At 40.0% G+C, this 18,864-nt stretch overlaps 1 protein-coding gene across 1 annotated transcript in view; it reads left to right on the plus strand.

Moving 5' to 3' along the window:
* Positions 1-18,864, plus strand: part of LOC112256087 (cysteine-rich protein 2) — a 26,281-nt gene continuing 7,417 nt past the window's right edge. The window contains exons 1-4 of the mRNA XM_024429075.2: positions 1-158; positions 1,694-1,788; positions 10,123-10,180; positions 13,244-13,369. Coding sequence (XP_024284843.1) covers positions 116-158; positions 1,694-1,788; positions 10,123-10,180; positions 13,244-13,369 — 322 coding nt within the window. The 5' untranslated portion in view covers positions 1-115. The remainder of the gene's footprint in view (positions 159-1,693; positions 1,789-10,122; positions 10,181-13,243; positions 13,370-18,864) is intronic.

Below are 18,864 nucleotides of genomic sequence, written 5' to 3' on the forward strand. Positions count from 1 at the left end.
ACGTCACAGTTGAATGCGCGATCGGCACTGCATGGTTCTGCCAGCGCCGCAGATAGAATTTGAAGGCAATTTGAAGTTCGGGTTGATCGTCAGCTGGACAAAGAATTGCTGAAGAATGACGTCGAGGTGCCCCAGATGCACAAATGATGTGTTTTTTGGTAAGGAATAATTTTTGTAAACCTCTAGCCACAGCAAATGCCAAGGAATGTAAATATTGAAGATGATCAAAGAACTTGGATTGTTTATTTTGATTAATAATTATAATGATTTAGCATAGGCCTAACTAAAGGAAAATGAACTGACAATGAAAATTTAAATGGTTATTGTAGTGACAATTGTGTGCAGATATAACATAATATAATAAAATACAATACAATACAATACAATATAATAATTAAAATAATAATTTGGTGGACGCTGAAAATGAAAATGGTTATTGTAGTGACAATTGTGTGCACATATGAATAGAACAGAAAATAATACTAATTAATGCAATACAATAGAATATAATACAATATAACAATAAAATAATAAGTTGGTGGATGCTTATATTTGCCCTATTTCACACATGTACACGTGTGTATTAATACGCATTTGTGAAATGGAAAATTATTTCTTGCATATCCCAACTCTCCCGAGACACCCCTCGTAGAGTGGGTTCACGTCCAGGGTAGAATCCAAACTCTGTAGGTCTTGCAAATGCCTTTTTAAGAGGAGACCTGTGGAGTGATGGGGGACTGCCGCTGCATGAACGCCAAGTTGTCCCTGCTGGTGACATCGTATTCGTTTAGCCTACTGACAAGTAGCTTCTCGCACAGAACCGGGAAGTCTTTATTATCATTAGAAGATCATTTTTATTATGAAGAAAAAATATATATATAATTATGATTAATGTTACCTTTTTAAAGGCAGGCTATGGGTCTTTCAGCATCTTCACTGCCGGGACTATTTTCACATGGGAAAGATGAAGTTTGGTGAAAGTTGCATATACCTTCTTTCTCAGCATCTCTGGAATGTTGGCTAATTATCCCTAAACATTTAACTAGGATTAATTCATACTTGACATGTTCATTTACTTTAACATAGCATATGGGCAAGGTTACTTTGGTTACATCAGTTAAACCACTTGTTGGAACTTGATAATTAGGAAGGAGGCTTCAGCTCTTGGTTGTTATCGCTCTTGTCTCTTCCAGACATTTGTTTGATGGCAAAATATGGAAAATATTGTAAGATGCGGGTTTGAACTTGAAGTCAAACTGAGCTGAAATGCACCTTTTACTATAGGTTTATTGGCTGCACATTGAACCCTTATCCTGGAGTGTGGTGACCCATAATAGACAGAGGGAGAGAGGACGAAATGTTCAATAACATTTCAGGGAGGGGAGAGTACAACGTCTATGTTGGTAATAGCCTACCTTGTGAAACAGCACAGAGGAGATCCTCTGTATAATGTCCCAAAAATGAGATATAATTACAGCTAACAGCAATAGACAAATCATTTGCAAACAATGTTTTTGAAGGATAAAACCTATAAATGCTTAATGAGCTTAGTTCAACTGTCCTACCCAAATTATAAGGTATTCATAACCCAACTGATAACCCACATTCTAAGACTGTATTATGCCTACGCCATTGTTTATGTTTTGTTGTCATTTGAGTCTTTGTAAACAAACTCTCTCTCTCTGTCCTGCAGCTGAGAAGGTGAGCTCGCTGGGGAAAAACTGGCACCGGTTCTGCCTGAAATGCGAACGCTGTAACAAGACCCTGTCGGCTGGCAACCATGCTGAGGTAAAGGGAGGCCCTGTGGCCGTAATATCCTGTCTACAGAGAGAGAAAGAAGGAGGGAGAGAAAGATAATGAAAAATAGAAAGAGTGAGGGAAGAAGTGTGCTATCTTACCCCAGAACAAAGGGAGGGAGAGAGACATCGAAGGGTTGTGCTATCCTACCCAAGAGGATGGGAGGGAGAGAGACATTGAAGGGTTGTGCTATCCTACCCCAGAACAAAGGGAGGGAGAGAGACATCGAAGGGTTGTGCTATCCTACCCCAGAACAAAGGGAGGGAGAGAGACATCGAAGGGTTGTGCTATCCTACCCAAGAGGGTGGGAGAGAGGGAAGGGGTTGCATGGGGACAGAGGGAGTATGGCAGGCCACTGACCCCCATAAGGAGTAATATAATTTCGTAAAGAAAAAATATATATACTGTATAAAGTAATATATACACAGAATAAAAATATATACACAACATGTAAAGTGTTGGTCCCATATTTCCCAAAATTGTCCATACGCACAAAAAGTATTTATCTCAAAATTCTGCTCAACTTTTGAACTGACATTTTGTGCACAAACTTCTGAATGGTACTCTATTTTTCATTTTTATTTATCAGGGGCTGCTGCAGCACCCTCAGCACCCTTACTGTGAGATGAGGGTGGAGTCATATATACAAACTCAAGATTCTGAACTTAAACGATTTAGCTCATAGAGCAGGAAAATTCCCTAAATCTTCCGAGCTATTTGAGCATAAACTGTATCACAACTACAGATGTAGGATCTTAATTGGATCACCCTGTTGCAGGAGAACTTTCATGCAATGCAGGAAATGTAAAACTTGTAGTGTATTTGAGGTTTTCAAAGGCGTCTGGGGTGTGTAATTTCCCCTTAGAAATTTCAGACTTGATTTTCCCTTACGAAAAATGTATCAACCCCTACAAAAATGTTCATGAATTATAATCCACATAAACATTTCCTGTTGCTGCAAGATTATTTTCCTGTTGTAGTCAAAGTGGCTCAAATTAAGATCCTACATAAGGGGTGTTGTCAGTTAAGTGAGTTGCACTACTGGGTCATTGTTTATAGACCCATGTACTGTATCAACTCAAAATTAAATTGCTGCAGTGCTACTGCAGTAGAAACCAGATCACTAGTACTATAGCAGTGGCCCAGAAATTCCAATCATCTCAAGAATGAAACTGTTGAGCAGCTATGTCTTTGTGGGTCCCTTTGATTATAGCTGGTCCGTGAACCAAATCGTGGCTTCACAATAAACTGACACTCATCCTTTGTCCACACCAACCCCTCACCAGGCATCGTGCCCCTGATCCTTTCACTGTGGTAATGTCCCAAATGGCACTCTATTCATTATATAGGGCACTACAAAAAAAGAAGGGCACTACATAGGGAATAGGGTGACATTTGGAACGCAATGTCAATGTCATTTCACCTTTCATTGTCCTGCTCAGATAACTTAGGGAATTTTCAAGCTTCCTGAGCTGAATCGTTCAAGTTCAGAATCTAGGGCTTGTATATCTGACTGCACACCCATGTTGCAGACATTGCCGTGGGAGAAGGGGTGCTAAGGGTGATGCAGCGCCCCCTGATAAATTGAAAAAATATACAATGGCTAAAGATTACTTTTTTATTGTTATTATTATTATTTTTTAAATATTGCACTTAGATTGGATCTTCCATCAATATTATTGTCTGCATCACTTCCAATCCCCCATATACACAGTATACACTACTGTTCAAAAGGTCACTTAGAAATGTCCTTGTTATTGAAAGAAAAGCAAATTTTTTGTCCATTAAAATTACATCAAAATGATCAGAAATACATTGTAGACATTGTTAATGCTGGAAACGTCTGATTTCTATTGGAATATCTGCATAGGCTCCTGTTAACTTAGTTTGATAGAATTATAGTTATAGGCCCCATAGTCAGGCCAGGTATGGTTGGTCACATGACTAGTCTTTACAAATCTCAAAGGGTAGAATAAATGTCAAAGGGCTATCATTGTTTTGGAAGCCTGTTTGATCCTGTTTGATAACCTAACCTGGGGGTAAGTCATTGTCCTGACCCAAACACTGGAGTCTTTGAGTTGAGTGATTTATTTTTATTTTTATTTTATTTCACCTTTATTTAACCAGGTAGGCTAGATTTTTTTTAATTAATTTTTTATTTCACCTTTATTTAACCAGGTAGGCTAGTTAACCAGGTAAGCTAGGTTATCAAACAGAACAAGTTCTCATTTGCAACTGCGACCTGGCCAATGATACTAGGGCTACTGAGGCTAATTATTCAGGTCATCTCAGACCAGTAGGAGACAAAGTCCAGCGTTGTTTCAGTGTTGTTAGTTAGGAGTTGATTCAGTGGGCCAGGGAACACACACAGTCTGTCTTTCTCAGAAACAGGCCGTTGTTTGAAACATTGTCCTGTTTTTCAGTTCACAAGCCATGGCTGTATTCTCTAAAGTCTAATAGTCTAACCCTCCGTGCTGTCTTTGTCTTTTCATCTGAAGATAAAGATGACTAGTTGATTTTAAGGTTTACTTGTGGATGGTAGGGTTTCCATGTTTGACTTTTGAGAGGTAGTTGTTCTTACACAGGTTTGAATGGAGACACAGAGGACTTATCCTTCTTTATGAAATACACAACCCAACAGTATACATGGACTAATGGACGAACATTGCTAGTTCACTTTCACAAGCCCATATACAGTCACTTCTTTATCTCTGAAATGCTGTGGCATGAGAGAACGAATAGGCTTCTGTTATTTCTGGACGGGAGTGTTTTTGACAGGCTGTCAGGTGAAGGATCTCTCTCTCTCTCTCTATCTATCTCTCTCTCTCTCTCTATCTATCTCTCTCTCTCTCTGTGTGTGGCCTTATACACGGCAGTGACTTATCTTCATTGTTCAGAACATTTTCTAAAACCTTTTAACGGTGAAGTCTCTCTCTCTCAATACTTTTTCATCAGGGAGGGACAGAGCAGGGAGAATGGCATCTGCATTCCTGAAAGGGTATCACACCTCAGGGAACTCTCAATAATTCTGTCTGTTTGGGATCATTGAAATTACAGACATGCCAAAAAAGACAGTAGCCCTTTCCTGCAGTAAAATGACCAAGTGGCCTCATGGGTGGAATGTTAAAACATACATTAATATAAATTACTTTTTCTATGTCAAACTATTTTGTTATTTCAGTCTTCTGTGATGTAATATTGGGATGCAAACTCAAATTAGAATACATGTGAACTCTATATCTGAGATGGTACAGGTGTCTTGTTTTTTTAAGCCCATAACGTGTGTGAGGTTTATACTTTTGTTTCAAAGTAGATTTGTTTAAAACTACCAAGAAACACTCCGCGTGACCCTGATTTAGCCCACTGCAGTATCAGGTTAAATTACATTTACATGAGGTTAAGTAGACATTAAATGCATAGGCGGCTGGTGGCACCCTTAACTGGGAAGAACGGCTCATAGTAATGGCTGAAACGGTGTTAATGGAATGGTATCAAACATAGTTTCCAAGTGCTTGATACCATTTCTTTCACTCGATTCCAGCCATTATTATGAGCTGTCCTCCCCTCACCAGCCCCCTGTGGTTAAATTACAAGATTTATAATGACCTTGTCAGAAAGGCATGTCCTTAGTTCCTGGATTGTAGCCTACAATGCCAGCCCATAGCTGATGCAATGTTTCCTTTGCATTTAACGCCAACTCATTCATCACACTGATTAATGGCTGCTCCATGATATCATGACATCACACCCACACCCTCAGTGACAACGTGACAATGAACAGCCAAAGTTTGACATTACACCAGACTGTCAGGTCTGTAACGGATGCCTGTGATAGAGGATGCGTTCCAAATAGCCCCCGATTCCTAACACAGTGCACTACTTAAGAAGTGCACTACATAGGTAGTAGGGTGCCATTTGGGACAGACTTTACTGTCCAGAAAAAACATGAGCTCAGATTTGCTGGACTAGCTGAGTCACAGGCTGTCGTAGACATTATGTCCCTGACCTCAGTGTCCATATATAGACTCAAAGGTCTGAAATAGGTATGAAGGAAGTGATGATTGAACTTTAAAGTTAACAGTGTGTATATGCAACGCATGCAGAGTCACCATCAAAAGTGTGTATTTTGTAATGACGCTGTTTTGGCAAAATATATCTTTTTTAGCTTTCTAAATGTCACCCTACAAATGTGAGGTTGATAGGGTAAAATGTGAGGTTCAAAACTTTCACAAGTCACTCAAATAGTTCTGCCGCATGTCTTGTTCATTTCAATGCAATTGACCCGCAAACAGTTGCACTGTAAATGCCAAGTACGTATGTGCCTATACAGTAATAGCAATGTTTCTGATCTAATGTTGTACTTTTTTTTTGCTGTGAAGAACTTTGGTCCCAAATAGTATTTTATAAGAGTGACTTAGGTGTTTTTGGAGAATCTTCTTCGGAGCTTAGGTTTGTCCTACATTGTTGTTCTTGTAGTGTGAGTGAGGAGGGCAGTTTGTAGATGTATAAAATACTCTTGTACTTGAGGAGACACAGAACACTCCTGTGTGGTCAGAGTGAGCTTTGTGCAACAGAGTGTGTGTGTGCATTCATTCATTTAGGAACTGGTTGAGCTGTGTCCCACATACAATAACCCAGTGTTGGTCCGAAAAGAGGTGTGTCACATATACGTTGCATGTCTCTAAAGATGATTCCTAAAAGGCACCCTATTCACTACATAGTGCACTACTTTTGACCAGAGCCCTATGGGCCTGGCCCTTGGGATGCAGACCAACTCTCTGAGGTCGGTTACAAATGCAACCATTTAGAATGAAGAGCTTTAAGAGCTTTAAGAGCTTGCTGAGGTCACAGCATCCTAAATCTCTTCTATCCTCCTCTCAGACGGGTGTTAGTTGTCTAAATATTGTTTTATTCCCAGTTCATGCACTGGAATGTGAAGGAGCTAGCTAGAGCATATGGAAGCAGTTTGCTAAAAATAAAGTCTGAATTGGGGAGATGTTTGATAGGAATTTGGGTCAAAAGGATCTCTCTGCTCTCTGTCTGTTCTGCTCGGTCCATTTTAAGACTGACAGATAGAGCTCCTCCATAATTAACTTGAAGCGGTCAGGAGGATAAGGCATTCATTTAAATTTGAAAGATAATGGCTCCCAAATGGCACCCTGATTCCTATATGGGTGATTCTACAGAAGTGGTGCAAATTGCAGTCCCAAAAAAATTATTATAAAGTTTTTACCTATGCCTTAAGCAACGGAAGGGTAGTAACAGGATTATTATTAAGGGAGCTTGAGGTAGCATATTATCCTGATTAAAAAACAAATACCATCCTTGTGTCACGTTCTGACCTTTATTTCCTTTGTTTTGTATTTATTTAGTATGGTCAGGGCGTGAGTTGGGTGGGCAGTCTATGTTTGTTTTTCTATAATTTGGGTATTTCTATGTTTCGGCCTAGTATGGTTCTCAATCAGAGGCAGGTGTCATTAGTTGTCTCTGATTGAGAACCATACTAGGCCATACTTAGGTAGCCTGGGTTTCACTGTGTGTTTGTGGGTGTTTGTTCCTGTCTCTGTGTTTTGCACCAGATAGGGCTGTTTAGGTTTTCACACGTTTCTTGTTTTTTTGTATTCAGTTGTTCATGTATACGTTTACGTATTAAAAGAACCATGGACACTTACCACGCCGCATATTGGTCCTCTGATCCTTTTCGCCTCTCCTCTTCGGAGGAAGAGGAGGAAATCCGTGACACCTTGGCTCTCGCAAACATGCACGCGCACACTCACACACACAGACGTGAACACACACACACACACAAACACACACACTGAGTATACAAAATATTAAGAACTCTTTCCATGACATACAGTGAATTCAGACCCTTTGACTTTGTCCACATTTTGTTAATTTACAACCATATTCTAATATTGATTAAATTGTTTATTTTCCTCATCAATCTACACAGAATAACCCATAATAACAAAGGTAAAACAGATTTTTTTGAAACATTTTTGCAAATGTATTTTGAAAATACAAATCTGAAATGTGACATTAACACAGTCTGAAGTCCTGAGCCCTCTGGAGCAGGTTTTCATCAAGGATCTCTCTTTACTTTGCTCCGTTCATCTTTCCCTCGATCCTGACTAGTCTCCCAGTCCATGCAGTTGAAAACTATCCCTACAGCATGATGCTGCCTTCACCATGTTTCACCGTAGGGATGGTGCCAAGTTTCCTCCAGAAGTCACACTTGCCATTCAGGCCAAAGAGTTCGATTTTGATTTCATCAGACCAGAGAAACTTGTTTTTCACGGTCTGTGAGTCCTTTAGGTGCCTTTTGGCAAACTCCAAGCCGGCTGTCATGTGCCTTTTACAGAGGAGTGGCTTCCGTCTGGCCACTCTACCATAAGGCCTGATTGAAGTTGGAGAATTTTATCTCCCTCACCAACTTTAAACATCTGTTATCTGAGCAGCTAACTGATCGCTGCAGCTGTACATAGTCCATTGGTAAATAGCCCACCCAATTTACCTACCTCATCCCCATACTGTTTTTATTTATTTACTTTTGCACACCAGTATCTCTACCTGCACATGACCATCTGATCATTTATCACTCCAGTGTTAATCTGCTAAATTGTAATTATTCGCCTACCTCCTCATGCATTTTGCACACAATGTATATAGACTTGTTTTGTTTCTACTGTGCTATTGACTTGTTTACTGTTTACTCCATGTGTAACTCTGTGTTGCTGTCTGTTCGCACTGCTTTATCTTGGCCAGGTCGCAGTTGTAAATGAGAACTTGTTCTCAACTAGCCTACCTGGTTAAATAAAGGTGAAATAAAAAATAAAAATTGGTGGAGTTCTTGGTCACCTCCCTGACCAAGGCCCTTCTCCCCCGATTGCCCAGTTTGGTTGGGCATCCAGCTCTAAGATGAGACATGGTGGTTCCAAACTTCTTCCATTTAAGAATGATGGAGGCCATTGTGTTCTTGGAGACCTTCAATGCTGCAGAAATGTTTTGTTACCCTTCCCCGGATCTGTGCCTCGACACAATCCTGTCTCTGAGCTTTACGGCAATTCCTTCGACATCATGGCTTGGTTTTTGCTCTGACATGTGCTGTCAACTGTGGGACATTATATAGACAGGTGTGTGCCTTTCCAAAGCATGTCCAATCAATTGAATGTACCACAGGTGGACTCCATTCAAGTTGTAGAAACATCTCAAGGAAGATCAATGGAAAGAGGATGCACCTGGGCTTAATTTCGAGCCTCAGAGTAAAAGGTCTGAATAGTTATGTACATATATATATTTTTGATACATTATATATTTATACATACAAAAAAATAAAATAAAAAATAATTGCATCCGTTTTAGAATAAAGCTGTAACGTAACAAAATGTGGAAAAAGGAAGGGGTCTGAATACTTTCCGAATGCACTGTAGACTGATCAGCTGAATCCAGGGAAAGCTATGATCCCTTATTGATGTCACTTGTTACATCCACTTCAATCAGTGTAGGTGAAGGGGAGGAGACGGGTTAAATAATGATGTTTACTCCATGAGACATGGATTGTGTATGTGTGCCATTTAGAGGGTAAATGGGCATGACAAAGTACCTTTGAATGGGGTATGGTAGTACAGTAGGTGCCAGGAGCACCGGTTTTTGTCAAGAACGGCAACGCTGCTGGGTTTTTCATGCTCAAAAGTTTCCCTTGTGTATCAAGAACGGTCTACCACCCAAAGGACATCCAGCCAACTGTGGGAAGCATTGAAGTCAACATAGGCCAGCATCTTTGTGGAACGCTTTCGATACCTTGTAGAGTCCATGCCCTAACGAATTGAGTCTGTTCTGAAGGCAAAAGGGGTTGTAACTCAATATTAGGAAGGTGTTCCTAATGTTTTTTGCACTCAGTGTATGTCTAGTTACTATGTTGCACCACTTTTGTAGAATGACCCTATGGGCACTGGTCAAAAGTAGTGCACTATAAAATGAGTATGGTGCCATTTGTGATGAAGCCAGTGACCAGTCAGCAGTCACACTCCTGAAATATAACCCCTGTCTGATTGGTTTAAACCTTAATGCTTTATACTGACTGACTGTAATGTTCCATTTCAGTGAATTGTGAAATATTTCAGTAGTTTCAGTTTCAGTAAACAGTTTATTTCAGTAATAAGTAGAACTGTTTCAGTAAATAGTTTTAACGGAAGTTGCACTAAACCTGCAGATTGTTTGGAGGGGACTTCCTGTGTTTTTAGTTTTTCTTAATTACCAATATTCAGCTATTTATTATGATAATAGATTATTTGTTAATATTAGACATGGTCTGTCTTCCAGCATGATGGGTTGCCCTACTGTCACAAACCATGCTACGGAACTCTCTTCGGACCCAAAGGTAAGAGGTTACTGTTAAAAAACCATAATCGCAGGTGTGCGGAAGAATCGCTATAGCTTGAATTCAATAAGACCAATAATAGGATAGGATAAACTTAATTGGCTTTTTTCACTTACAGAAAATGTATCAACCCATACGAAAATGTCCATTAATTATAATCCACCTAATATATAATTCACATTTTTATTTTCCTGCTGTAGCAAACTTGTTCAGATTTAGATCCTACATCTGTACTTTACACACTCCACACACACGTACACACTCACACACACACACAACACATTCAGTAGCACAAATGTACTAATTTCCTCACTCACACAAACAGCCATAAAAGTACTTGATTGATTAAGAAAACAATGTTAAAAACATTATAACATTTCATCACCCCTATACTATACCAGATGCTATATACAAGGCATTTCCTTTCCCATGAATCAAAGTGCAAGACATCCTCAGTGTGCTGTGTGGGGACCAGATGGATATTTATATATCTATAATGACCTCCTGCCCTGGTGTTATAACGCCTGGCCAGTGGATTCTCATTTCCTAAAGTTGCTTCAATAGAAAAGTTTGAAAGTTGCATAAAAAGTAGGCCTCGTCTCAAAGTTGCTTAAATCTGTGAAGCACACCAAAATCCTATGATTTGTGTGTGCCATTAAAAAAGTCGATTCAGAATTTTGGTGTACACATCACATAGGCTTACACACTTAGTAATTATGGATTTTGAGTGTTCATGAGTTTCACCTGGAAGAAATACATACACGTGGGTTTGTGAGTGCATGAATGAACTCTGATATAATCTGAGGTGCTTCCCTTTTAAAAGTGAACTTTTTTGTTGTTTTAAAAGGTCATATAAGCTCATAACATTTCTGTCTGACTAAGCGGGGGTGCATTCAGACATTTGGGTATTATTCTGGGTAATTATGACATGCTCTGTATCCCAAATGGCACCCTATTCCTTATATAGTGCACAACCTTTGCCCAAAGCCCTATAGGTCCTTTCACTACTAAGACTTGGATTACCCAATTACCCAATGTGATGCTTTAATCGTTCTCAGGATGACTGGAATGGTGGTTTAGTAGTGTATGAACCCAGGGACAGATTTAATAATTGGAGGAAAGATAGATATAGTCGCCAGTGAAAGTCTACACACCCTTTGCACAGTCTTCACATTTTACTGCCTTAAAATTCAATCTAAAAAATCATTGTATTTGATTTTGTTCCTACCAATCTACACAACCTACTTCACATTGTCAAAGTGAAAGAAAAATTATAGAACATTTTCCTAATAAAAATAAATTAACATGTCTTCATTAGGTATGCTTTCACACCCAAGTTAGTACTCAATGGAAGCACCTTTGGCAGCAATTAGAGCTGTGAAATTTTTTAAATAAGATTCTAGGGGCAATTTATGGTCATTGTTTTTGTCAAAATTGCTCGAGCTCAGTCAAGTTGTTGGGAATCATTAATGACAGCAATATTCAAAGAAGGAAGCTCGTGTTAAAAAAATTATCTGCAAATAATCAATAATGTTTGCAATAAGCCTGTTAAGTAATACTGCAAGACAACATAGAAAATTACAGGTTTGCATCAAACCCAACACAATACAGGAGCAACCCTCTGTATTTTCAAGTAATGTGATGGCAGCATCATTTTATGAGTGTGCTTGTCACCAGTATGGACTGGGGAGTTTGTCAAGATCAAAATAAACATGAAAGAAGCAAAACCCAGGTAAAAAGTTAAAGGAAAACCCACTTCAGTCTTCTGAAAACATAACCCTGGGATAAAGTATTACTTTCCAGAAGGACAATTACACATATGTTAATGCCAAAGACCCACCAGAATGGTTTTAAAGAGGTGTTGCACGTTCCTGAGACATCCAGTCTCAGTCCTGACTTAAATTTGCTTGGGACAAAGTTTGAATATTGCTGTCCATCAATGATTCCCAACCAAATGTACTGAGCAAAAACAATAGATATACAGTGTATGTTTCCCTAACCTAATTTGGTATAAAGTTATTTTCAATTATTCACAGATGTAATGGCTGCCAAAGCTGCTTCCACCAAGTATTTACTCTGGGGTGTGAAGACATATGCAATCAAGGCATCTTCATTTAAAACAAATATTTTCACTTTAAAAATGGGGAGTAGGTTGTGTAAATTGTTAGGAAAAATATCAAATTGAATCGCTTTTCAGAATTTTTTCTAAGGCAGCAAAATGTATAGACTGTGCAAAGGGTGTACGCCTTTGCATACGGCGCCTAGTAGACTTTCACTAGGCGCCGTATCTGCAAACTGTTGAAAGCTCCCACAGTTTATTGAGTGTAATGTTTCGAACCAAAGGTCTAAGTCACTTTCGAAAAAATGGCAAGAATTATCACCTTATATTATTATGCCTGCTTATCATATGATTGTTGTGGGGGTGTCACAAAACATGGATGGTAAATATAGGCGGCAACATCTAATTTCCTAGATGGCACCTGGGTTCTATCAGTTTGGGGGCCAATACATAGGTGAGGGTCATTAGACTGGGGAAGCTAAATGTAAAGTAATGACGGTTACTCATCTGACAAACTTCAGCTCATATCTATGAAAATGATTTTTACTATCTTTATAGATGATCTAGAAAGAATGAGATTACCCTCTAATCATGTGCATTTCAGATGAGTTGACCCAGTACATACATACAGAAACAAGGAATTTGTCTGGAATGTGTGTGTCTCTGGTGGTTTGGGTAGGATGTGGGTGGGGTTTGATTCTGGTTGTTTGGATAAAGGAACTTCAAACCCAACTGAAAAACAGCAGGCATTTCCCCTTGGCTTCTCCCTCCTCTGCAATTCTGCCTATCGTCTAACGTGGGAGTTATGCAGTAGGACCTCTACTGGGGCTTAAAGCATTTCCTTTTTTAATATAACACACTGACAACCAAATTTCGGTACAGCAGAAGAGTAACCAATGGTTCCATGGCACTAGTTGTAAGACACTGGTACTTTGGCTAAGTTCAAACTCTAGCGCCTCATAATACCATATAATACTATGGCTGCCTAATAACCTCTCCTCCAGGTGTGAACATTGGAGGGGCAGGCTCCTACATCTACAACACTCCTCAACCTGCTTTTGACAGCCCCTCAGAAGGATCTCCCACCACACCATGGACCACCATGCAGGTCACCCGGAACCAACCCAAAGGTAAGGGACGGTAGCCTGATCCCAGATCTGTTTGCGCTGTTTTGCTATCTCCTAGGGTCATTGTCATTGCAAACAATACCATAGGAAGACCACACAAACAGATCTGGGGCCAGGGGTAGTAATAGTGGTAGTAATAGTATTATTGAGGGAGTTTAGAGTTAACATATTGTCTTAATGAAAAACAAAATATACAGTACATACACTACATGGCCAAAACGATATGGACAGCTATTAGTCTATTCGGCTATATCAGCCATACCCGTTGCTGACAGGTGTGTAAAATCGAGCCAACAGCCATGCAATCTCCATAGACAAACACTGGCAGTAGAATGGCTCGTACTGACTTTCAACTTGGCATTGTCATAGGATGCCACCTTTCCAACAAGATCACCATGCACAATGCCAAGAGTCAGCTAAAGTGGTGTAAAGCCTCCTGCCAGTGGACTCTGGAGCAGTGGAAACACGTTCTCTGGAGTGATGAATCACACTTCACCACATGGTAGTCCGACGGACGAATATGGGTTTTAGCGGACGCCAGGAGAATGCTACCTGCCACAATGTGTAGTGTCAACTGTAAAGTTTGGTGGAGGAGGAATAATGGTCTGGGGCTGTTTTTCATGGTTCGGGCTAGGCCCCTTAGTTCCAGTGAAGGGAAATCTTAACGCTACAGCATACAATGACATTCTAGACGATTCTGTGCTTCCAACTTTGTGGCAACAGTTTTGGGAAAGCGCTTTCCTGTTTCAGCATGACAATCCCCAGTGCACAAAGCGAGGTCCATTCAGAAATGGTTTGTCGAGATCGGTGTGGAAGAACTTGACTAGCCTGCACAGAGCCCCAAGCTCAACCCCATTGAACACCTTTGGGATGAATTGAAAAAATCAGTGCCCCGACCTCACTAATGTTTTTGCGGCTGAATGGAAGTCCCTGCAGCAATGTTCCAACATCTAGTGGAAACCCTTCCCATAAGAGTGGAGGCTATTATAGCAGCAAAGGGGGACCAACTCCATATTAATGTCATGATTTTGGAATGAGATGTTTGACGAGCAATTGACCACATGCTTTTGGCTATGTAGTGTATAGACACATACACACACAGGAATGAGTCCTTTTTATCAGGGCTGCTCAGATTAACTGGCCTTACCAAGTGCTCCAAGTATGACCTTTAAGGGTTAATTATAGCAACATAAAGCAGTAGAGAGAGGGTTACACAGACACACACACAGACACACTTGTAATGATCCTATCTCTGTTCATCACTGGGTAGGAATGAGGAATTTTTGTATAGTGACACTTCACATTTGACAAGGGACTTAGTGTTCTATCTAACATCAACACAATACTTTGAGTTATATAAAAGGCTGACATGTATCTGATCTTTTAAGATACATATAACCCCCTTAAACATGACCAACGATGAACTTTCAAGTAATTTGCAGTACAACCATCACTGAGTGTACAAAACATGCTCTTTTCATAACATAGACTGACCAGGTGAATCCAGGTGAAGCTATGATTCCTTATTGATACCACTTCAATCAGTGTCGATGAAAGTGAGGAGACAGGTTAAAGAAGGATTTTTAAGCCTTGAGACAATTGAGACATGGATTGTGTATGTGTGCCATTCAGAGGGTAAATGGGCAAGACAAAATATTTAAGTGCCTTTGAACAGGGTATGGTAGTCCATGCCCCGACAAATAGAGCCTGTTCTGAGGGCAAATGGGGGTGCAACTCAATATTAAGAAGGTGTTCCTAATGTTTGTATACTCAGTGTATGTCTAACTTTGACAATGGGCTCTATTTTAACTAACCTAACGCAATGGTAAATCTAAGTACAGGTGGTAGCGCAATAGATTCACACGTGTGTCAGAAATATTTTTGCTAATTTCACTGTCACAATTATTGGTGCACTTGCTGGTGTTGCCACGAAAGGGCTGGGTTTTGATGAATAAACAAGTTATGGGTGAGTCAAGGCTTGGCCCCTCACTGGCCAATCAGAACGTTCTCCATGGCCAAATATGTGGTTGCTTCAAGTTGTGTATTTACAGTCTTTTATGTATTTCCTTGGAATCAACTCCAAATCCAATGTTAGTCTGTCATTTAAGAGATAATGCCCGAGAAGCCGGTGTTTGGAGGATATATTGGCACGGTGTTGTTAGGCCCAAAATGAAGTTAGCAACATATTCAAATAATCTTTGACATATTTTCATTAAAAACTGTATTTTAATTCATGTATTTATACTATTTCATCCTTCCACAAGATATAGTCTTGACACAAATCTAGGGTTGCTACCCAAGCCAGCTAGTCGTTTGTTCTATCGGTTCGGTTGCTAGAGACGCGACTCAGTCGTTCAGTCTTTTTGTTCTGTATCTATGGATGCGACCAAGTCATTCGTTCTAAATGTTGCATTGCCATACTGGCTGGCAACGTTCTTATCCCTTGCTTGCTAGCTAGCCAACTACGGCTAACTTACAGTCACGTCAAACAGTACAGACAGAATAACAACAGTAGCTGCATTTGTTTAAGCTGTTTTCTTGTGACATTTATTTGGATACATCCATAACAATGAGCTAATGAGGCACGATTTCACCTTGTATAGAAAATGTGCTCACTCGTCAGGACACTGTTGTTCAGAGGAGCTAGCCAACAGCTAACAAAACCACTTCAAACTGAAGCTGGAAAGACTGCTAACTAGCTGCAGTTCATTTCATTGTACCTTTTTTCAATTTACATTTCTTTGTATATATCCATAAAAATGATGCCAGCTGATTCATGATTTCGACTGGCTGAGAAACGCTGCCTACCTGTCTGTCTCCTCCCAACACATTCATTACTATGGGAGAGCTGGAGATCTAATTTGAATATTGAAACAATGTTGTAAATGTCGGAGAGACAGACAGCAAGGTTTATACAGATCTCTGCTGTTGAAACCAAAATGTTAGTCTAAAAGAAATGTGAGATAATATCTAAAAGCTTTTTACAGTGCCGATCAAGTTTATAAATTGCTTGGCTGGGCTGACAGTGGTTTGACAGTCAGATGGAACAGAGTAAATAGGTATTTTAAGGTGATAACTTGTGGAATAGACACCGGCTGGAATGCGGTTTTAACCAATCAGCATTCAGGATTAGAACCACCCATTGTATGAAGTTTGTTAAGTGGCTTACAGAAATTAAATAACAAAATGTAGGCTGATCTTTGCTAAATATGTCAACGTGAACCCATTTCCAGTCCACATTGTTCTAAGTGATTGCATGGCTTCAATAGCATTCGCACTGATATATGGGTTTAGGCATACTGTAAGTTGCATTATGGCCGAGTATGGACATGCCAAACATTGTCAATAAGCAAGATTAAATTCACTATTGATCAGGCCTAAAAAGAGAATGGATAATTGCAATCAAATTCGAAACAAAATATCAACTTGTTTTAAATTGGCTATGTCACACTTACAGGCCGCATAATTTTTCCACATGGGTATACAGTGAGGGAAAAAAGTATTTAATCCCCTGCTGATTTTGGACGTTTGCCCACTGGCAAAGAAATTATCAGTCTATAATTTTAATGGTAGGTTTATTTGAACAGTGAGAGACAGAATAAAAACAAGAGAAACGCATGTCAAAAATGTTATAAATTGATTTGCATTTTAATGAGGGAAATAAGTATTTGACCCCCTCTCAATCAGAAAGATTTCTGGCTCCGAAGTGTCTTTTATACAGGTAATGAGCTGAGATTAGGAGCACACTCTTAAAGGGAGTGCTCCTAATCTCAGTTTGTTACCTGTATAAAAGACACCTGTCCACAGAAGCAATCAATCAATCAGATTCCAAACTCTCCACCATGGCCAAGACCAAAGAGCTCTGCAAGGATGTCAGGGACAGGATTGTAGACCTACACAAGGCTGGAATGGGCTACAAGACCATCGCCAAGCAGCTTGGTGAGAAGGTGACAACAGTTGGTGCGATTATTCGCAAATGGAAGAAACACAAAAGAACTGTCAATCTCCCTCGGCCTGGGGCTCCATGCAAGATCTCACCTAGTGGAGTTGCAATGATCATGAGAACGGTGAGGAATCACCCCAGAACTACATGGGAGGATCTTGTCAATGATCTCAAGGCAGCTGGGACCATAGTCACCAAGAAAACAATTGGTAACACACTACACCGTGAAGGACTGACATCCTGCAGCGCCCGCAAGGTCCCCCTGCACAAGAAAGCACATATACATGCCCATCTGAAGTTTGCCAATGAACATCTGAATGATTCAGAGGACAACTGAGTGAAAGTGTTGTGGTCAGATAAGACCAAAATGGAGCTCTTTGGCATCAACTCAACTCGCCATGTTTGGAGGAGGAGGAATGCTGCCTATGACCCCAAGAACACCATCCCCACCGTTAAACATGGAGGTGGAAACATTATGCTTTGTGGGTGTTTTTCTGCTAAGGGGACATGACAACGTCACCGCATCAAAGGGACGATGGACGGGGCCATGTACCGTCAAATCTTGGGTGAGAACCTCCTTCCCTCAGCCAGGGCATTGAAAATGGGGCGTGGATGGGTATTCCAGCATGACAATGACCCAAAACACACGGCCAAGGCAACAAAGGAGTGGCTCAAGAAGAAGCACATTAAGGTTCTGGAGTGGCCTAGCCACTCTTCAGACCTTAATCCCATAGAAAATCTGTGGAGGGAGCTGAAGGTTCGAGTTGCCAAACATAAGCCTCGAAACCTTGATGACTTGGAGAAGATCTGCAAAGAGGAGTGGGACAAAATCCCTCCTGAGATGTATGCAAACCTGGTGACCAACTACAAGAAACATCTGACCTCTTTGATTTCCAACAAGGGTTTTGCCACCAAGTACTAAGTCATGTTTTGCAGAGGGGTCAAATACTTATTTCCCTCATTAAAATGCAAATCAATTTATAACATTTTTGACATGCGTTTTTCTGGATTCTTTTGTTGTTATTCTGTCTCTCACTGTTCAAATAAACCTACCATTAAAATTATAGACTGATCATTTCTTTGTCAGTGGGCAAACGTACAAAATCAGCAGGGGATCAAATACTTATTTCCCTCACTGTATAATATTAAAACAACGTAGACTATGGAGAGTTTTACCCACATCCAAACGTTTCCAGCAGCTGGACAAATATCCAAAATAAATAGAAAGGGAGAATGTCCGCTCACTGTTATACTTCTCCCAAATAGTCCTAAGTTTTCTGAACATAATTGGAACCATTTTACAGATCAGATTGCATTCACACATCTCCAGAAGTTTCCTTGCAAGCGCGCCACGGCAGTGACTTGTCACCATAATACCAGGAAGGTGAATCATTCTAAGAAGTTTGGTTGTATTACAAATGAATGAATGACAAGCAATCCATTTTTTTAAAAACAACAACTATAAATACATGTCAAATGTAATAATATCATACAATCGTCAGGAAAAAAAAAGACATGCATTGCTGAACAGCCCTTCGTTATAGTAGGCATAAGG

The sequence above is a fragment of the Oncorhynchus tshawytscha genome, linkage group LG01, assembly GCF_018296145.1.
Source record: "Oncorhynchus tshawytscha isolate Ot180627B linkage group LG01, Otsh_v2.0, whole genome shotgun sequence".
Taxonomy (NCBI): Eukaryota; Metazoa; Chordata; class Actinopteri; order Salmoniformes; family Salmonidae; genus Oncorhynchus; species Oncorhynchus tshawytscha.